The sequence below is a fragment of the Notamacropus eugenii genome, chromosome 6 (genome assembly GCF_028372415.1).
Source record: "Notamacropus eugenii isolate mMacEug1 chromosome 6, mMacEug1.pri_v2, whole genome shotgun sequence".
In the NCBI taxonomy this organism is placed as follows: Eukaryota; Metazoa; Chordata; class Mammalia; order Diprotodontia; family Macropodidae; genus Notamacropus; species Notamacropus eugenii.
Window position 1 is genome coordinate 101761078 of NC_092877.1, and position 19248 is coordinate 101780325.

At 38.4% G+C, this 19248-nt stretch overlaps 1 protein-coding gene across 1 annotated transcript in view; it reads left to right on the forward strand.

Annotated features, from left to right (window-relative positions):
- The window catches only part of GABRB1 (gamma-aminobutyric acid type A receptor subunit beta1), a 440089-nt gene that overhangs the window by 358690 nt on the left and 62151 nt on the right, over nucleotides 1-19248 (forward strand). The window contains exon 5 of the mRNA XM_072620697.1: nucleotides 8189-8271. Within this exon, the coding sequence (XP_072476798.1) occupies nucleotides 8189-8271 (83 nt within the window). The remainder of the gene's footprint in view (nucleotides 1-8188; nucleotides 8272-19248) is intronic.

The following is a 19248-nucleotide window of genomic DNA, read 5'->3' on the forward strand; positions in this document are numbered from 1 at the left end:
TAGAGTTCCTTGATTCTTAGTAATAGCGTAGAGACAATCAGGTCAAGGGTTTGTGAGGTTAGCATATATGGGGGTCTCAGGATTAATGTTAAAAGAAAAATGGTTTGTGGTCCATATTGTAAATGCTTTAGAAGAAGCATCACATGACCAGAAGTTGGAATTGTTTTATGATGTGATATGTACTGTGTTAAATATGACTATTTATTGTATTTATGTAAGTACTGGAACCTGTTATTAACTCCTTTGTGAAATCTCATCTTCCTGATGGGGGAATGTAAAATGTAAAAAACTGGGTTCTAATGTGCATTTCTTAAACATGACAACTGGCCAAAGTTCCAATTTCGATTTTGTAAGAGTGATAAGTGTATAAAGCTTAGGAATGGTCATCTAAAATGGTATTAAAGTTAGTTTTGTAGGAAAGTGGACATCTGGATTTCTACAAGAAGATAAAGGAAAGAAGAGGCAGAAATGCTGTCCTGAAGGAGCATCCAGACCAGAAAACTGCATCAGATGATGTTCCTCTTCAGACTATTGTATGAGATGGTACCCCTGAATGGATAATTCATTGATCTACCTTTGTATTTTGAATCTCTGTATCTGTACTTATACCAAGGAGACTGCCCCCTTGTAATTTCTCAATACTTCAGTCAACTTTGCTCCCTATATTCATATAAAGGGGGATAGATGAAGAGAACAATTCATGAGGGAAAGAATGTGAGGAGGTTCTTATTGATTGGATTTAGGTATGGAAACAGGAGTTTTAAAGATTGCTCATGTTCCCATCCAAACTTGGTCTTCTTTCAATACATCCTGGTGGTCATGGTTTGGGGGTAGCTGGTGGAAACAAATACTCTGGTTTGAGCTCGTTGCATTAAGCAGCATTATTCTTTTATCTGTCTGCCTGCCTTGCATGGTGCCATTAATTACTAGAGTAGTAATATGGTAATAGTGCAGGATACCATATCAAAAATAATGATTCTGAATGAACAGGGTGGATCCCTGTGAATGTGGAGGAAGGAGATGAGCTAGTGGACAAGGATAATTCCCTGGCTGAGCAAATGTACCAGGAATGACATTAAAGCTACTAGTAGTCAGGGGGACAGTACGCATCCCTCTCTGTGGAAGATGACCGAGGAGACAGAGGATGCACCATAGGCTGATGTGGTGGTTGCTGAGTCTAGGATTTGACTCAGTCAGCTAAAACCAGTGGGGAATGAAATAAGCAGATCCCCAGTAAGGAGTCATTTTGTTTTTAGCCACCATTTCATTCTCTCGTTCCAACTAACTGCAGGGCCCGCCAAAACTCGACAGGGACCATATCCTTCTGGGAAAAACCCACCCTGCAATTCCCCGCAAGCCCTGACTTTTGAAATGCAGTTTTTGCCTTTATAAGACTCAAGAGTCAGAACACTCAGGGCTGCATGATTTGGGTCTGTCCATGCCCCGTGCAGCCGCTGGCTAAGAAAGAAATCCACCAAATCCTCTGTCCGTGTCCTTCTTGCGTAGTCAGTTACAACAATAAAGAAAGGTCAGTATCAGACGTCATACTGAGAGCTAACTTAGATTTTTAAAAAATGATTTCTTTTACAGTGACCACTAAGAAATGGGACACTTCATCTTAAATATGTTTGAATTCTTTTGTAATCTTATTTGACTTTCAGATTCAAGGTCTCCTTTCACTTTGGGAGGGTCTGTTGAGGTTTGGGAACCACATGTTGAGGTTTGGGGTGCTTGTGAGCCCAAAACACAGATACCACGGGACCTTTCTGAATGAATTTGACTCAAGCCTTCTTTCAGCCAAAGTAAAATAAAGTGTATTAAAGATTTGCCATATTGGGAAGAGTCTAAGCATTTATGACAATTGTATTGACAAGCTAGCCAGATAGAATCTGACCTAGATTGAATTTTAGCCCCTTCATGGAGACAAGAAGGATATTAATATACAGAAAGACTGTAGGAGGGATCTGAGAGTGGTCTAGTAGTCTGGGGTAATGGAAAGAGGGGTTTACGGAGGGTCTTGAGGAGGATCTTGATGGGACTTGGGTGATTAGAGGTCAGAAGCAAGAGAGTGGGATTTTGATATGTTCAAGGGTGGGAAACAGCTGGAAGCACTCAGTTGGTAACAATGGACGGCTAGGGTAGGAAGGAGGGGGTGGCAATCCAGAGGTAACAGAAAATGAAGGGCTAGGTTGGTTAAGGGTACTTTACAGAATCAAGGATGGGAAGCAGCCAGAGGAAATCTGGAGGTAACAGACTATGGAGGGCTAGGCTAGGTTAAGGGTAACAGATTTGGGCATGAAAAGCCAGAGTAAGTGGGAAGATTCAAGGAGAGAACAAGGGGGTTCCCAAAGTATGTACCTCCTCAGGTCTCTTGTTCTCTGAATTTTTTCCAGTTGGTTGATCACTTGCAGGGAGTGCTTGATAGTCAAGATGATGGGAAGCTTCTTCCTCTATTTCTGAATACATATTTCAGAAAATTGGTAATTAAGAAATATCAACTATGGTAGAAATTTAATAAGGACTCTTGTTCCTTATGAAGACAATAAAGTAAAAGTGATGTGAATTTGGGAAAGCACTCATTCCTTTCCCTAACTCACCCAGACAGCCACAATGACGGTGTGATTGAGACCAAGGGCTGGATCCCTGACAGGGAACTGTTAATTATTCTTGTCCTCTTATTATTCTTTTCTTTTCTTTTTGGCTCTGATTTATGAACTGCTTTTCATATTCACAAAGTGGCTCATGAATCACCCAACCTTACAGAAATGAATAATAATGAGCCCATTTACACAACATTTGGTATGCAACTAATTACCTGGAAATCACTGCCTGGGATTGCACCAAAAAGACTCTTATTAGCATTCTGTACTAGATCTACAAAACACAGTGGAAAAAAGGAAACCAGAGGCATAGAAACAAAGAAGATAAAAAGGAAGGGAAGTATCCTGATAAAAGAATATTTTCAGGGTAGATCTTTTTTATCAACACTATCCTCAAAAAATATTTAGCAAGTACAGCTCTGTATACAATACCAAGCAAACCAAATTTGGCTTTTTTTTTAACTGGTTATCCTATACCAGTTTAGAGGAAGATGCAAATCATTCTCTGAAAAGTCTTCATAATGGCTTGAAGAGAAATTCCATGAATTGCCCTAGGACATGGAGCAAGAACTTTGCAAGGAAATATTGGAGTTCAATAAAAATAATTGTCAAATTACCCAACAACCTAAAAGTGCAGCCATAGTAACTTTCTCTTGGCACTAAATTAAACCAAAATACTGATACTACAGGAGCTGACCTTCTGAGATAGAGGGTATATAGATACATATATCTATATAGTATATATAGGTAGTATAGACAGGTTTATTCAAGGGAAAGATGGAAAAATGAAAAAACATCAACAGTACATTAAATGTACAATATGATCAATTATGAACATAATAATTATGATATACACACATATGCAAACATACATGATGGGGTGCAGACTCTGGGAACCTCCTTGAACTCTCCTTGAATCTTCCCACTTAATCTGACTTTTCATCCTGAAATCTGTTACCCTTAACCTAGCCTGGCCCTCCATTGTCTATCTCCTGATTGTCTTCATCTGTTTCCAACCCTTGATCCATCACTCCAGTCCCATTAGATCCTCCTTAGACTTCTCCTCAAGACCCTTCCTAACCCCTCCCTTCCATCATCCTAGGCTACTAGACCACTCCCACAGTCTTTTCTGTATTTAAATTCCATCTTGCCTCTATGAAGGCATTAGCTCAGACTCAATCTGGCTCAGATTGTATCTGGCCCACTTGTTAATACAAGCATTACAAATGCTTAAGAGTCAACCCAATATGGCGAATCTTTAGTAAACTTTGTTTTACTTTGGCTGAAAGAAGGCTTGGGTGGAATCCATTTGAGCAGGACCCGGCATGTCAGTATTTTGGGTCCCAAGCACCCCAAACCTCAATATACACACAAGTTGTATTGGTTTGAACCAAGTCGTGCTCTAGTTACGCTCTATTTAGGCTCATCAGCCCTTCAGTAAGGTGAGACTACTGACTTAGTAATAATGGCCATGTACACTAATGTATTTATCCTCACTTGGGATAATTTTTTTGTGACATGCTTATAAAATTCCTGTTCAGGGTCTAGAATTCTGTCCATGGCCATAAAATAGAGATTTCCTCCTACCAAAGTTAATTAGCTCTCATTCCTAAAGGTAGTACACCTCAGACTCATTAACACCACAAAGCTCAGGTCCTGGGTTTGGTCTCTGGATAGGATCATGCTTTTATATGTGACTCAGACAAACCCATAAGCAATCATTTACCCATACACAAGTCTTATTCCCAGACGGTCACTGGGTAGCTTACAAATGAAAAGTTCCGTTGGACCTTGGATGAAAAGCTCTAGTTTACTTGGGAGTCTACAATAAAATACCTCTGATTATCTTTTATACTTGGACATGCTCACTTCCTGGTTAACTTATTGCAATCACAGCAAATCATCCATGATCAAAAATTCTCTGGAACTGCGCTCTGTTTTTACTTTCACATTTAAAGTCTGCTCTTATTTTGGAATAGGGGTTCTGTTCTTTCCTTTTTTTTCCAGTTGGTTGATAATTCTGGAAGATCCCCATTGGGGGGAAAATAGGCATAGTTGAAGGTCTCCTGGAATGCCCAGAAATCATCATGGGCCAAGAGTTTCACCAGTAGCGTTTACAGAGTGATATGAGGTTTCCCTAAGGAGATTATTCCATTGGAATCATGGTATAAGTCTAAGGCAGAAGGACTCAACCCAAACCAGGGGGCATGTAGGACAAGGGGAAATAGGAAAGAGGAAAGTTTTGTGATTGAAGATACAGCCTACTAGGTGACAGGTGAACTCAATAAATCATTTTAGGTGAGTTGAACGTAACATTTGTCAAGAAGAAAGGCTTTATTTTCTCGTGTGCATAAATACCTCATACTATCACTGACATATTACTTCAGGCTCTAAGATTCTGTCCTCTGACTTTATCAGGCTGTGATCATTCTTTTTGAAAGTTATTTCAGGGCAGCTATATGGTACAGTGAGTGGATAGAGCACCTGCCCTGGAGTCAGGAGGACCACAGTTCCAACCCAGCCTCAGACACTTGCTAGCTGTATGACTCTGGGCAAGCCATTTATCCCTGATTGCCTGCCCCTTGTCTCCCCACAAAAGTCTGTATTTCTTTATCCTGTTGATTGAAACGAATAGGCAGTTTTCTGTCTAAGTTGTCTGGGGTAATAATATTTACTCATTTATTTCAACATCCTCTTGCTAGACTTTTCTCTATTTGGTTTTTGGAGTACCTAATTCCTTCTTCAATTCTAAGTCTTCAGAAGACACAGACTACCTTTTTTCCCTTTGTGGAACAGCTAAAGGTGATCCACATCCAGAATTAACACAATCTTTTCATTCGTGCTCGGCTGAAGAAAATGGGGTTCAGATTGGAGATGAACAATCCTGTCTTATAAATTCTGAGTTTACTCAGTGGAAATCAGAGCAACATGATTTCTATTTATTTCAGGATTCCAAAGTACCCTCAGCTCACTTTCTTTTAATAACCCACTTCTTGTTCAGGCCCACTGGTCAATTCTGTAAACAAATCATCACAATGACCATTGCAAATAACCTGCCTGGCACATAGTAAGTGCTTAATAAATGCTTGTTGATTTGAAAAGAAGCAGATGCATCATACTGCCTTCTGTTCCCACACTTGGAATCAGTGTCCAGAGGAACAGTTGGCTAACTACTTCCCCATAAACTGTGACCAGTCAGATATGCCCTTGTTTGCTGCCAGCTAATTCTCTCAAACACCCCTGCAAAGGAGTCCTTGATGATAAGTCATACAGAAAGCCCAAATAATAACTTAGGACATGAGCCTTAGAGGCAAATACTTCCAGTAACAGTTCTGCCATTTGATGTGATTACTTGGCTTCATAATTCTTTAGGCCCTTAATTCTACAGAATATGATTCAGATGATTAAGGCTGACCAATCCCCACAGCACTCAATTAGGATGAACCTTCTTCACTTGAACTTAAGCCTTTCCTGAGGATCAGATTTAGAGCAGAAAAAGATCTCACAGCCATCAATTCCAACCCCATCATTTTGCAGTTGAGGAAACTGAGGCACAGGGAAACTAAATGACTTACCCACTTGAGTCAAATAGCTAACAAATACCTCAGGTGAGAACTCAAGTTCCACTGACTCCAGCTTCAGTGCCCTGTCCTCTACACCAGGTCAAGTCGAGCTCCCAAAACTTGTGCTCTGTTGACATATGCTTTTGAGAACCCAGAATCACCTCTATGACTTGATGAAATTTTCAGAGAAAGCAGCACTCCCATATTTGCCCATATTCATATCCACCGATAGGAAGTTGATAAATGTTTGAATAGAAAAACCCTTTGTGTTACAAATTGCAAAGATCAAGTGATCCCTGTTCAGGAGTAATCATACTCTCAGTCATCCCCTTCAGACACTGACTGACCTTTTCAAGGAGCGGGGAGCCCTTAACAAAAATAGGAGGAAAGTATGGATCACAAATTAATATTTAGTTATTAACATAACAGTATAAAATTCATTTCTCTCCCATAAAAATATGAATCTATTGAAATTTGTCTTGTTAGATCAAGCAATCATTCCCCAAACTTTTATTGTCTTCTGTGTGCATAGCAATGTGCTGGATGAGATATAAAATTTATATATGACATGACCCCTGCCTCAAGAATCGTCTTCCTTATCAAGTATGGCTCCAAGGGTGGGGAACCTGCAACCTCCAGGCCACATGTGACCCTCTAAGTCCTCAAGTGCAGCCCTTTAACTGAATCCCCCTCCCCTGGGGACTAACTAGCCCCTGAGGTCCTTCCAGCTCTGAAATCATTTGATTCTCTAATAGTTCAGAATTTAAACCATTTGGCCGACTACATCATGATGATGATGATGGCTAACACAAACTCATACCTCTAAAATTAAGGTGGTGAAGCAGGTCAGCCATGATATACTCAGCTAATTCTCCACATAATCAGAGAGCTAGAAATATCTTATGGGGGCTTCCCAACAGAACAGGAGCTGGAACTAAGATCTTCATTTTACCTCAAAGCCCCTACCCAATGTCTCGTGCCTTTTCTAAATCCCCTGCTCAATTTCTTCCACATCAACCAAAGTAAATTTATTCACTACTTCTCTTCATTTGACCATACCATTTCTACCTTTGAACCTATGTCTGAATTTTACATGAGGAATTGCCTTTTCAATGGAATTAGATGTCGTTGGTGGTCCTCTTGTTTCACTGGTGTTTCCCACTCAGTGTTCTTATGTTCTCTCCATGCTATCACAACTATTCCCTAGGAAATATCAGATAAGCTCATTCACAATAAAGTATAAATGAATGATAAAAACTGAATGAGTAACCTCTCCTGAGTCTTAGAATCATAGAATGTCAGAGCTGAGACTTGGAAGATACCCAGTCCAGAGGTTCTTAACATGAGAATGTGAACTCGTTTTTTAAAAATATATTTTGATAATTATATGTCAATATAATTGATTTCCTTTATACTACAAAGTTTGTAGTCCTTTGTATTTTATTATATGCATTTTAAAAACCAATTTTAAGAAATAAATTAAATTTTTAAAAACAATCTAAAAATTTTAAAAAGACTTAAAAATTAATTTTTTTTTTAAATTTAGAATTATCCTGAAAAGGAGTCCATAGGTTTCACCTTAGTGCCCAAAAGGTCCATGACACAAAATGGTTTAAAAGTCCTGATCTAGTCCAACATTCTTCTTTTACATTTTAGGAAGCTAAGCACCAAAGGAGTTAAGTGATTTGCCCAAGGTCATAGAGTCTCTCAATGACATAGTCATTGACAAGACATCCAAGTCTCTTGCTAATCATTCCAGGATCCTTAGGACATCAAGTAAAAGAAAAGACAGAACTCTCAAAAACACTGCCAGTCATTGAAAGGTGTCATCCCTAGGATACTAGGAGGTGTGGGCAGAACTGTGGATGATTCATCAGTCTGGTAAATATGTTTTGGCAGCTGGCCAATTTTTTTAACTTCTTGGGAGGCAGATCCTGAATATCATAAAGAAGGCTGGTAGTCAAATGTCACTTTCCTCGTGAGTCTGTGCCATGATTTTCCTTTTTCTTTTTTCTTTTCCTGCAGGATCACAACAACAGCTGCTTGTATGATGGATCTACGAAGATATCCCCTGGATGAACAGAACTGCACACTAGAGATTGAAAGCTGTGAGTTGTTGGGATCAGGGATAAGTGAAGGGTAGTAAGCAGAGATGCTGGGATTATGTAGTTTTCCACAATAAAACTGAAAATTTTTAGGGAGGCTTTCACAAAGAAACATAAAAATGTGACTCTATTGAAGTTTATCTTGTTAGATCAACTAATCATTCAGCAAACCTGTGTCGTCTACTGTGTACAGAACACTGTGCTGGAAGAGACAGAATTTATGTATGACATGGTCCCTGCCCTCCAGAATATATTTATATATTTTACATAAATATGTATATGTACGCAAATATAGGTATATACTATTCTGAGGAATCATAACTGCTAACATTTACATAGCAGTCACTAGGTGCCCAGCATAGTGCTTAAGTGCTTTCCAAATATTCTCATTTAGGTCTCACAACCACCTAGGGAAGTGGGTGCTATGACTGTCCCCATTATACAGATGAGGAAACTGAGAAACATAATGAAATAGAAACTGCTTTATCCTGGAGAGCTAACTGATTTCACACTGTCCTACACACTCAATTTCTAACGGCTTTTAGAAATGCACAGGCATTATTAGCTCCTCATTCTGGTAGAGAACTCAGGAGAAGGGGATGACGTGGTTAGGTCTGGCTTTAGAAAGCTCACTTTGGCTATGGAGTAGAAAATGGACTGGAATGGGGGGAGACGTAAGGAAGAAGACTTAAAGTGGAAGGGGAACTTTTCAAAATAGATAGCCTATGAAAGAGCCTTTGTGTATTGTTTCCACATCCATTCAGATTCTCTGACCTCTAAGTGTTCTAGGTACCCTTGTGACGGACTAATGTGCCTATATCTATTCCTAGAAGGAAAACAATGCTAACGAGGGGGTGCTTCTAGGGATTTGGCTCTATTTACACCAAAGCGCCAATTTGTCCTGTTTGAAGGATTCTGGATTCTGTGCATTTACACTGACTATCCTTCCTACCTGGAATTCTCTGCCTCCTCATTTCCCGCTCCTGGCTTCCCTGATTCCTTTAGGGCTCATTTAAAATCTCTCTTTCTGGAAGAAGTCTTTTTTTTTTTTTTTTTAGTGCTTTCCCTCTGTGATCATCTACAATTTATCATGTTTATATTTTGTTTTACATAGTTGTTTACGTCTCCCCTATTATATTGTGAACTCTTTGAGATCCAAAACTGCTGTTACCTTTCTTTGAATTCTCTGTGCTTAATGACATGACTTGCACTTGAGTTTGTGTGTTCGTCCTTCGTTGCCAAAGAAGACCATGCCATCAGAGAAACAATGATATGACTTGCACTTGACTTTGTGTGTTCGTCCTTCGTTGCCAAAGAAGACCATGCCATCAGAGAAACAATGACATGACTTGCACTTGACTTTGTGTGTTCGTCCTTCGTTGCCAAAGAAGACCATGCCATCAGAGAAACAATGACATGACTGGCACTTGACTTTGTTTTGAGTGAGGGAGGGCTGTGCAGGTCACCAGCCTTACTTCTCCTCCAGAGCCATCTGAATCCAGTGACCAGATATTCATCAGGATGACTGGAGATGACCCAGGATGGGGCAGTTGGGGTTAAGTGACTTGCCCAAGGTCACACAGCTAGTGAGGGTCAAGTGTCTGAGGTGAGATTTGAACTCAGGTCCTCCTGACTCCTGCACTGGTGCTCTATCCACTGCACCACCTAGCTGCCCCTCTCTGTGCTTAGCATTATATTTAAAACATAGTAGGCACTTAATAAATGCTTGTTGATTTGACTTGTAGAGAAGGTGGTGTGGGGTACCATTTTGATCTATTGTAGAATAATGAATTGAGTAACAATACAAAAATCTTAACAATTGATTCTTAATTGGATCGACCACTTTCTATCAGTTACTTTGATATTCATCTAAAATGATCAACCCACAAATAACTGATCCAATCAGTAATGCAGATAGAGTAAGTCACTCTTTGGAAATCAGGTAATTAGAGAGGCAGATCGAGTACTTCATGTGAGTAAAATACTATATTGTCATAAGTATAGTTTAATGTCCTAGAATCATGAATGCTTATCAGACCTACAGGATCTGATTATTGAGAAAATAATCTAATTTTGTAGTTATTCTATATTTTTTTGTCACAGGTAAAGGCTTGACCTAAACAACAAATACATCAGGGTTTAACAATTAAAAAACTTGTGAAATATTTTTCTTTTTACTTTCCAATTCTTTCCACTGACTTCCTGACATTAAACAATAAAATTGTGAAGTTAAAATATAGGAATTAATCCAAATACATTTAACTATTAGCAATCACCAATATTTTTGCAATCAAGGCAGAACCTCTTTGCAATACAAAAAAATAACTCTTGAAACAGGAATGGAAAGATCAGGCTAATTCATAAATTTGCTGTAAATATTAGCATTTAGTCTTTCCTCTCAGACATATTTTCATTGATTATTTTACATCCTTTAACATCTGTTGAGCAACGTAGAGTTTAATATGCTCTCTTCAAAATAAAAAAAACAGCACTTTCAGTAACATGATTCATTTAAGTTACTAACGGTAGACAATGCATAGACAAGGTTTAACCTTTTTTCTAAATAGTAACTTATAAATGTTTGAAATCTTCTTCATCAGCTTACAACTCCTGCCAGCACCATTGTCACAGTGAAAAAGAAATAATGTTGTGTGTTTTCCTTTGTCACAAGCTGACTTTTCTTGCTGTGGTTACAGCACTTATACATGTAATTCAAATGGACAAACATCTATAAGCCTGAGCCAGTCACTGTCTGCTATAAACATCCACTGATGGGTTACTTGGAAAATATAAAGACCAAACCAGAACAACCATTATTACACTTCACTGTCATACTTGAATTCTATCCTTCTTTTTTTCAACAAAGGAGAGCACAGATACATCTTAAGTCACAGAAGCACAAGATTCTTTGAGCTGATTTCTGTAAATACCTCCAAAATAACCTAGTACAAACCCTTCCTGATAGATTTCCCTCCACTATATCCCAGGCAAATGATCATTTAGCCTCTTGTAGAGGGCCTCCAGTAATGGGGCATTCTGCTTCCTGTGGAAACACATCACATTTTTGGACAGTTTCTGTTTAAATGGAACTGAACTCTTCAGCTCTGATTTATCCTTCAGGATCAAGCACCATAAGTCTCATCATTCTTCTGCATGTCAGGCCATAAAGTATTTAAAGAAAATAATCATATCCCTTTTAAGACTCCTCTTCTGTAGACTACTCATACTCCTTTTTCTTTAAGTTAGTCCTTATATATAGACTGGATTTGTTAACCATTGCCATCCTGCATGTCTACCTCTAAATGAGCTCCATCTTGCAATATGACTACTGAAATATGGAGCCCATAACAGTACTCCAAACATATTCTTGACCAGAGAAGATTATAAAGGGATTATCTTCTTTCTTGTGGTCAGTATATTTCTGTTACGGTATATAATATCACAGTTGTATGATTTGGGTGGTGAGTTCATTGGTTTTTAATCTACAAGGTCATAATGCTGGTGTATATTGAAGATGCAAGCTGCTAGAACCTCCAAATCTTTTCCATATGAATTGCTTTCTACCCAAATCTTCCCTAGCCTATACTTGTGAAGCTGATTTTTTTAACCTAAGTATAAGAGTTTCTGTTTCTACTATTCTACTACATATCAAATAGACTCAGTTAATTATTCCAGCCTTTTAAAATTTGTTTGTATCACAACTATGTCATCCAATATATTAGCTTTCCCTCCAAGATTTAGAACATCAACAAATTTGAAAAGGATGCGCGCTGTGCCTTGTCCCAAATCCCTGATTAAAATGAAAAGGGCAAATATCCTGCAGCAAACCTTTAGGATCCTCCCAGTGTGTTGACATCAATCTATTAGAAATATTCTTTGAGTCTACTCATTCGTCTAGACCAAAGTCTAAAATGTGCTAATTTTAAGGTATGAAATCGCGTGCCAAAAAATAACTCCCTGAATTCTAAATAGCTTTATTTCTTCCTAAGTACATAATCAATACTTGACTAAGTACCAATCGATGGCAAAAAAAGTTTTCATTTTTCTTTTTTTTAACTTAAGGAAGAAAATTGAAACATTTGTGTAAGTATTATTTGCTACTATAGCTTCCCCCAAACTATCAATTTACCAGGACTTCACCACAGGCTGAAAAATGATTTTTAAATCAGCAAGGAATTAAGAACAAAAGTGTTTTTTCTATTACTGTAGAATTATACAGGCAGCTTTAAGTAAAGGAGAGAGTGTTAAACTTGGAGGGAAGTAAGTGGGACAACTGGGGCTCTACCCCAGTCATTAAAATTGATTGAACATTGACAGGACTGCTATTCCTTCAGCAAGCAGGAAAAAAAACTGAGCTTAGAAGTAGGTTTGCAAAAATCACTGGTTAAAATAGGAAATTTCCAAAAGGCAGAAGTAAGCTTGCACCTTGGCTGACCCCCACCTTGCTTTCTACCCCCATGGTGTGCTACCTTGTAGTCATATGACATTCTGTGGCCAATGTACTAGAGTCTTTATCTCCCCCAAAGGTCAGTATCTCTTATTCTTTTCCCCCATTGGACGTCATGTCCCAAGTCCAAGACTTCTCAAGTGTCTGTCTTCACCCAATTGAATTTTTCATAAAGTTGATTTGTTCTGGACATATTTTGTGGTTCTTGCCTTTTTCTAGACCTGTGTGTTCCAGTTTTGGCCATGACCTTTAGTGTTTATGTAACACTGTTGTGACTGAGTCTGATTCCTCATTTAAAAACTATTCCCATTGTATAATAATACTTCTACTATATAATTCACAGGGTTATTATGAGAATCAATTCATATCATATTTCATTTTACACAGCAACATGATGTACTATAGAAACTATTGTTAACAATACCCACCAAATATCTATAATAATCCAGTTCATCGAAATTTTATTAGGTACCTACTATATGTAAAGGATTGTGCTGGTATTGGGGATATAAAAATGAGAAAAAAAAAAGAAAGGCCCTGCCTTCCAAGAGCTTACATGTCACTCAGGGGACCCACATGTACATAGATAAGAAACTACTAAGTGCATATTTAGCACCTGAGGGCACGAACTTGCTAGATGAGTCCTCCAGAAAAAACCTATAGTCAGTGCAAGATAATCTATGAGTCTGCATCCAAGAAAACCAACACTCATGAACTTCCCACCCATGTGCTTTAACTGTCTTCCAGAGGACAGAAATTCAAAATGTGAACATTTAGTGCAATAGCATTGTAAAAGAAAAAATCAATAAAGTATCTCCCTTATAAAACTGAAGCACGCTCTCCTACAAGACACCATCAGTAAAAAGAGGAGATAACCATAGGCCAAACATATGAGACAGGGCACATATGGAGAGGTATGTACAAAGGGTGCAACTAAAACTCTAAATTCAAAAGGCAGTGGTGGGGCAAGTCAGACTTCTAACACTGTAGAGCCACTGATGTCAGAGAGTCAGAGTCAATAAACATTATACTAAGTGCCTACTTTATGCCAGGCACTATGCTAAGGGCTGGGGATACAAAGGAAGACATTATGGTCCCTGCCCTCAAGAACTTCACAGTCTAATGGGGAAAGATAGTGCATAAAAAGTTGAAAAGGGGAGGAGTGGGGAGATTACCTGATATAGGAGCATGATGAACTCCTGCAGTTGGAGGGGGAAATCATCTGCCATGGTGTGAGTTATAGAGTTCATTTCATCTTGCAAAATGATGAGTTTGTGGAGATCATGAAAGCCAGGTTAGCCAAGTAATAAATAACGAGGTGAATTCCTTGAGTGCCCTCCTTAAATGGTGGATCAAGAAGGAACTTTCCAGCATCCAACTCTACCCTCTCCAGTTAGAGAGAGGGAGAGACTCCAGGGGCAGGGTTACTGAGGAGGTATGAGTTTCATATTTGATTTCATGCTGCAAAATGATGAGTTTCTGGAGATCATGAAGTCCAGCATGCCAGCTGTATGGGAAACAGTTGGTCATATCATTGTACTGCTTTTGTTGCGTTTAGCTCATGACTTGTTTTTTATAATTTTTTTATTGATTGCTTTTGTTTTCCTTAAGGGTGTCTTTTGAAATAAATTTTGTGGTCTAAAGTTGAAATGTCTTTGTCAGAGAACTCATTTTAGAATTCATTTGCTCTCCCATGTACATAAGTGAACAGGAGGACACAAAATAAGCCCAAATGTGAAAGGTATTGTCTCTAATACCTGCCAAACCACATCTCTTTCACATACATATATGTATGTTCTTATATATGTACAAATATACATGTTTGTATTTATTGTATATGTGTGCGTGTGTATATATGTATCTTGTGTGTGCATGCGTGCACTCACACACACATACACACGCTCATATACATATACACACGCTCACACACACAAACAAACAACCAAAGCCTAAAACAGGGATTCTTAACTTGGGACTCATAGACTCCCAAGGGTCCTTGGATAGGTTTCAGATGTATGAGACCTTGGGGAGAATACATTTTATTTCAATAGAATTAAATTTTTTTTTCTGAGATAGGATCCATAGCTTCACTAGTCTGCCAAAGAGGCTACTGACACCATGACACCTGAGACTTAAGACTGAGCATCTTTTTGTTGGAGAGAATTACTTTGATATTCTATGCTTGTGTGAGTGGTGGGGTTGGCTAAAATTTGGGAGAGGAGAATTTTTTCTCTGGCTTTTGACTTTGGGGAAAGACATAAGTGCTTCCTGTCTCTTTTACAAGTAGACTCCAGTTCAATGGATGAAAGAGACTCTGAGAAAAAGAAAATTTGTAGAGAAACCAATACTTTGGGTATGTCCCTATTTCCAGCTTGCAACACCATAAACTTCAGGTAATTTCTCCCTTAATATTGAGAACTCATTCTCATTGGAAAGAGAAAGAGAGTCCGTTTTCTTTACCAATGAGGAGAGTTTTATGCCTAGACTTGAACCCTAGGTTACAAAGGAAACTGAATTCTAAAAGACAGAGATGTTGAAGAAAGTATATTCCAGGTATAGAGAACCACTGAGGCACACACATGAAGGTAGGAGATAGGAGACAGATTACTGTGTCCAAGGAACTGCTAGCAAGACAGTTTGACTTAAATGAAGAATGTATGAAGGTGAATAAAAGGAAATAAGCCTGAAAACATAGGAAGGGGAACTAAATAGTAGAGCTGGACTGAAGATATTGTGTTATTTCTTTGAGGTGGCAGGGAGCCACCGAAAATTTTTGAGTAGAAAAGTGACATAGTTAAATATAGGAATATCACTTTAGCATTTGTGTGGATTGTAGAGTGAGAGAGGAACACATATTCTGACTGGGTTATAAAATTCTCAATTTATAGCAGTCACTTATCCCTCTCCAGAGATTCAAGAGCTTCTATTCCTGGTTAAGTCCTTCTAAGAGAATATAGGTTACTTTTCTTTTTCTTCTAGGCTATGACACCTAGCAAATTTGGATAGGCTATAAAATCTTATTTAATTGAAGTTTAATTTTGTGTCCATTGGTTTTGCATAACTGTTTTTGTTTGCTGTAAGAGGGGAATCTCTGGGTAAGTGGTTGTATATAGAAGTGACTGATAAACCAAAGAATTAACAAAACTTTAATAATTAATGAAATCCCCAGATGCAGAATATTGCCCTGTTATAGCAAAGGAAGGTTTAATCAAGGTAAAGTTTACCAGGAAGTGACTGTGGTGTAAACAAACAAGTAAATATGGTCATAAAGTTTGGTGATAAAAAGTTCTATCAATTGCCCGTTAATATTTTTATACATTGAGAAAGTTCCAACTATTTAATATTTTGCATTTAATACTTTTGAAAGGTCCCATTTTAAGAGCCCACTCAATCTTCAAAATACACTCGATGTTTCAGTGGCAACACTTGAAATCCAGCACATTCAACTCAATTCTTCTACAACAGTATTTGGCATTACAGTCCATGTCCTGCCATTCAAATTCTCAGCAAAGAATAGAGGAAAAAAAAGCTTGCCTTTAGTGTCACAGTTATTTTTTGCACTGGTCCGTTGAATCACTTGTCAGGATGACATAATAAGATCTGGCAAGTTTTAATCTAGGCATTATTCATCATTAATACTTTAGTCTTGATGAATGGACTTGACATTTAATCTTTAGAAGGATGCAATTGAACTCAACAAACATTTATTGTGTCTATTATGTTCTCTGCCATGGGGATAGAAAGATGAAAAATTATGTCATCGAGGTACTTTGTCTCCTAGAGGAGATACCACTTGTACCAAAGTGGCTTCTCCTGGGCTAAGACACAAGAAAGAGGCAATGCAAGAAAACTGGAGGAGGAAAGATCGCTTTCTCCTGTGGGGTGGAGAGTATGGAAAAATCGAAGATGGCTTCATCATGGGAGTGGTCCTTGAACAGAGCTTTGAAGGGTAAAAAATTTCAATAGTCCAAGAGAAGGGAATACATTCCAGGCAACCCACAGAGGCAGAAGGAAGGATAATCAATAAGTCAGTCAATCAAACAACATTCATGAAGTATCTACTGTGTGCCAGTCACTGCACTAAGTGGCAGATAAGATAGAAAGTACTTAGTAGTAGAGATGGGCTGGAATTTGTAAGGGTACTAGCAGGGAATATGGCTAGAAAGGTGGGTTAGAACTAGATTATGGGGGACCTTAAATGCAAGGCTGAGGAGGAGGTGTTTTATTCTTTAAGCAACAAGCAGCCACTTTGAAGAGAATAGTTCATGGTTAGAGCCGTGCGTTAGAAATATAATTTGGCAGCTGTGTCCAGTTAAGGAAAAATAAAAGGATTAGCCTCTTAAAATTTGTCGTCTTGTTATATCCTTTTGTTATGCTAAATTTCTGAATTGAGCCAAACATTTAACCAGAAGATCAAATGATAGTCGTGTTTGGTCAACTCCAAGAGCAAAAGTATTTGTTTCATCTCTAAAACTGGAGGATGAGAAGATACAAATCAGAAGAGACACGGGTCCCATGAAATAGCCTAAGCTATGAAGCAAAAAAAAGAAAAGCCCAAAGTGGAAAAGAAACAGGAAGTCAAAGATGCTAACCCTCCTTCTTGTGATATTTTCACTGATCAGTGATAAAGTAGAATCTCGATAAGGCTGGTTTTTCAGCATAGACAGTCACAAAGACTCTGTAGGCTGTAAGGACCAGATCACTTCAGGAGTAATTATTTCCACTCCTGCTGCCACATTTTAAAAGTTGACAAGTTGGAATGGGTCTGAGTGGGGCAGTCTAGGAAATTGCTTCCTTCTCTCACATATTTTTCTCCTTCTTCAAAAGTTCTTTCTTCTTCTACCTATAAACATGTTCTAGTCTCCATTATCCTAAAAAAGGCCTCTTTGGTCCAGCTACCTATGCAAATTACTGGGCCATCTCTCCCATATTCCATACCAATTCCTTTAATCAATCAGTAAACATTTATTAAACACCTGCTAAACACTAAATTCTGAGGGTACAAAAAAAGGCATAGGACAGTCCCCGCCTTCAAAGAACTCACCATCTAACCACCGTTACCACTCTGCTGAAGGACCTTTGATGACCCCCTCAATCAAATCCAAAGACTATTTCTTATTGTTTGCCTTTCTTCAACCACCTGCAAAATTTGTCCCTGCTGACTATTTCTTCCTTCCTGAAACTTTTTCTTCTTTTAGCTTGTGGGACACAACACTATCTTGATATCCCTGTTCTTTCCCTCATAGCCCTTCTCTCACCTCTTCTTCCTCTAGACCCTTAAGTATATTTCCCAAAGGTCTGTCCTCAATGCTCCTCTTTTTCTTTATGCTCTCTTTCTTAGGGACTTCATCTATTCCCATCTATCTATATCTTTATGCAAATGACTCCCAAATCTCTAGCTGTGGCTCTGACTTCTCTCCTTAGTTCCAAACCAACATTTACAACAGCTTGTGGACATCCCTACATGGGTGTCCTGCAGACACTCCAAATCAAACTCATTTAAAGCTGAATTCATCTTTCCCACTTCCATCTATCTTTTCCTTCTTGCCCCCCTCATTTTGTTAACAGTGTCACTCTTTACTAATATTTAATAATACTATAATATTACTACATATAATAATGATGATGAGATTTAATATTTACTAATCCTGAAAAAGTCGTTTGTTTTTTAATTTTTGCCTTTTCCTCACTGGCAGCTATGTGACGCAGTGGAGAGAGTGCTGAACTTGTAGTTAGGAATACTTGTGTTCAGATTCTGACACAGATACTTACTTTTAGCTGTGTAACTCTGGGAAGATCCCTTACCCTCTCTCAGCCTTAGCTTCCTCATCTAGAAAATGAGGATAGCTAGGACCAACCTCACAGGCTTGTTGTAAGGATCAAATGAGAAAATACACACAGTGCCCTTGGCAAACCTTTCAGTGTTACATAACTGCTAGCTATTGTTGCTTTTTGCCATTGTTATTTCTCACTGCCTGTCCACATTGCATCAGTCATATTTTAAATCTGCATGTCTCCTGCATTTGTCCTATCTTTCCAATCCCAGCAATCAGAGTCCAAGTCCTAGCCCTCATAGTCTCTTGCATGGACTGTTGTGTTAGCCTCTTAACTTGCCTTCACACTTCCAAATTTCTTTCTCTATAACCCTGTTCTTTATTTCCCTATATTTATAAACATATTTATGTTTTATATTTCCCTATAACCTCTGTTCTTAGCTTTTTTTGTGTAATGGACTCCTGTGGCAATCTGGTGAAGATTTTGATCTCTTTCAAAGAATAATATTTTTAAATGTATAGTATAAAGTACGTAGGATTACAAAGGAACCTAATTTTATTGAAGTAAAGAGGATTCCTTTACACATCCAATTCGTAGATCCTCTGAAATCCATCCACAGGGAACCCAGATTAAGAATCCCTGCTCTGATTTATTAGCATATTAACATTCCTAAAGCACAAGTCTGCTCTGCTGTTCTGTGTTCAAAAATCTTCAATATCTCCCCATTGCCCACTGAAGGAAGTCCTAATTCTTTGGCC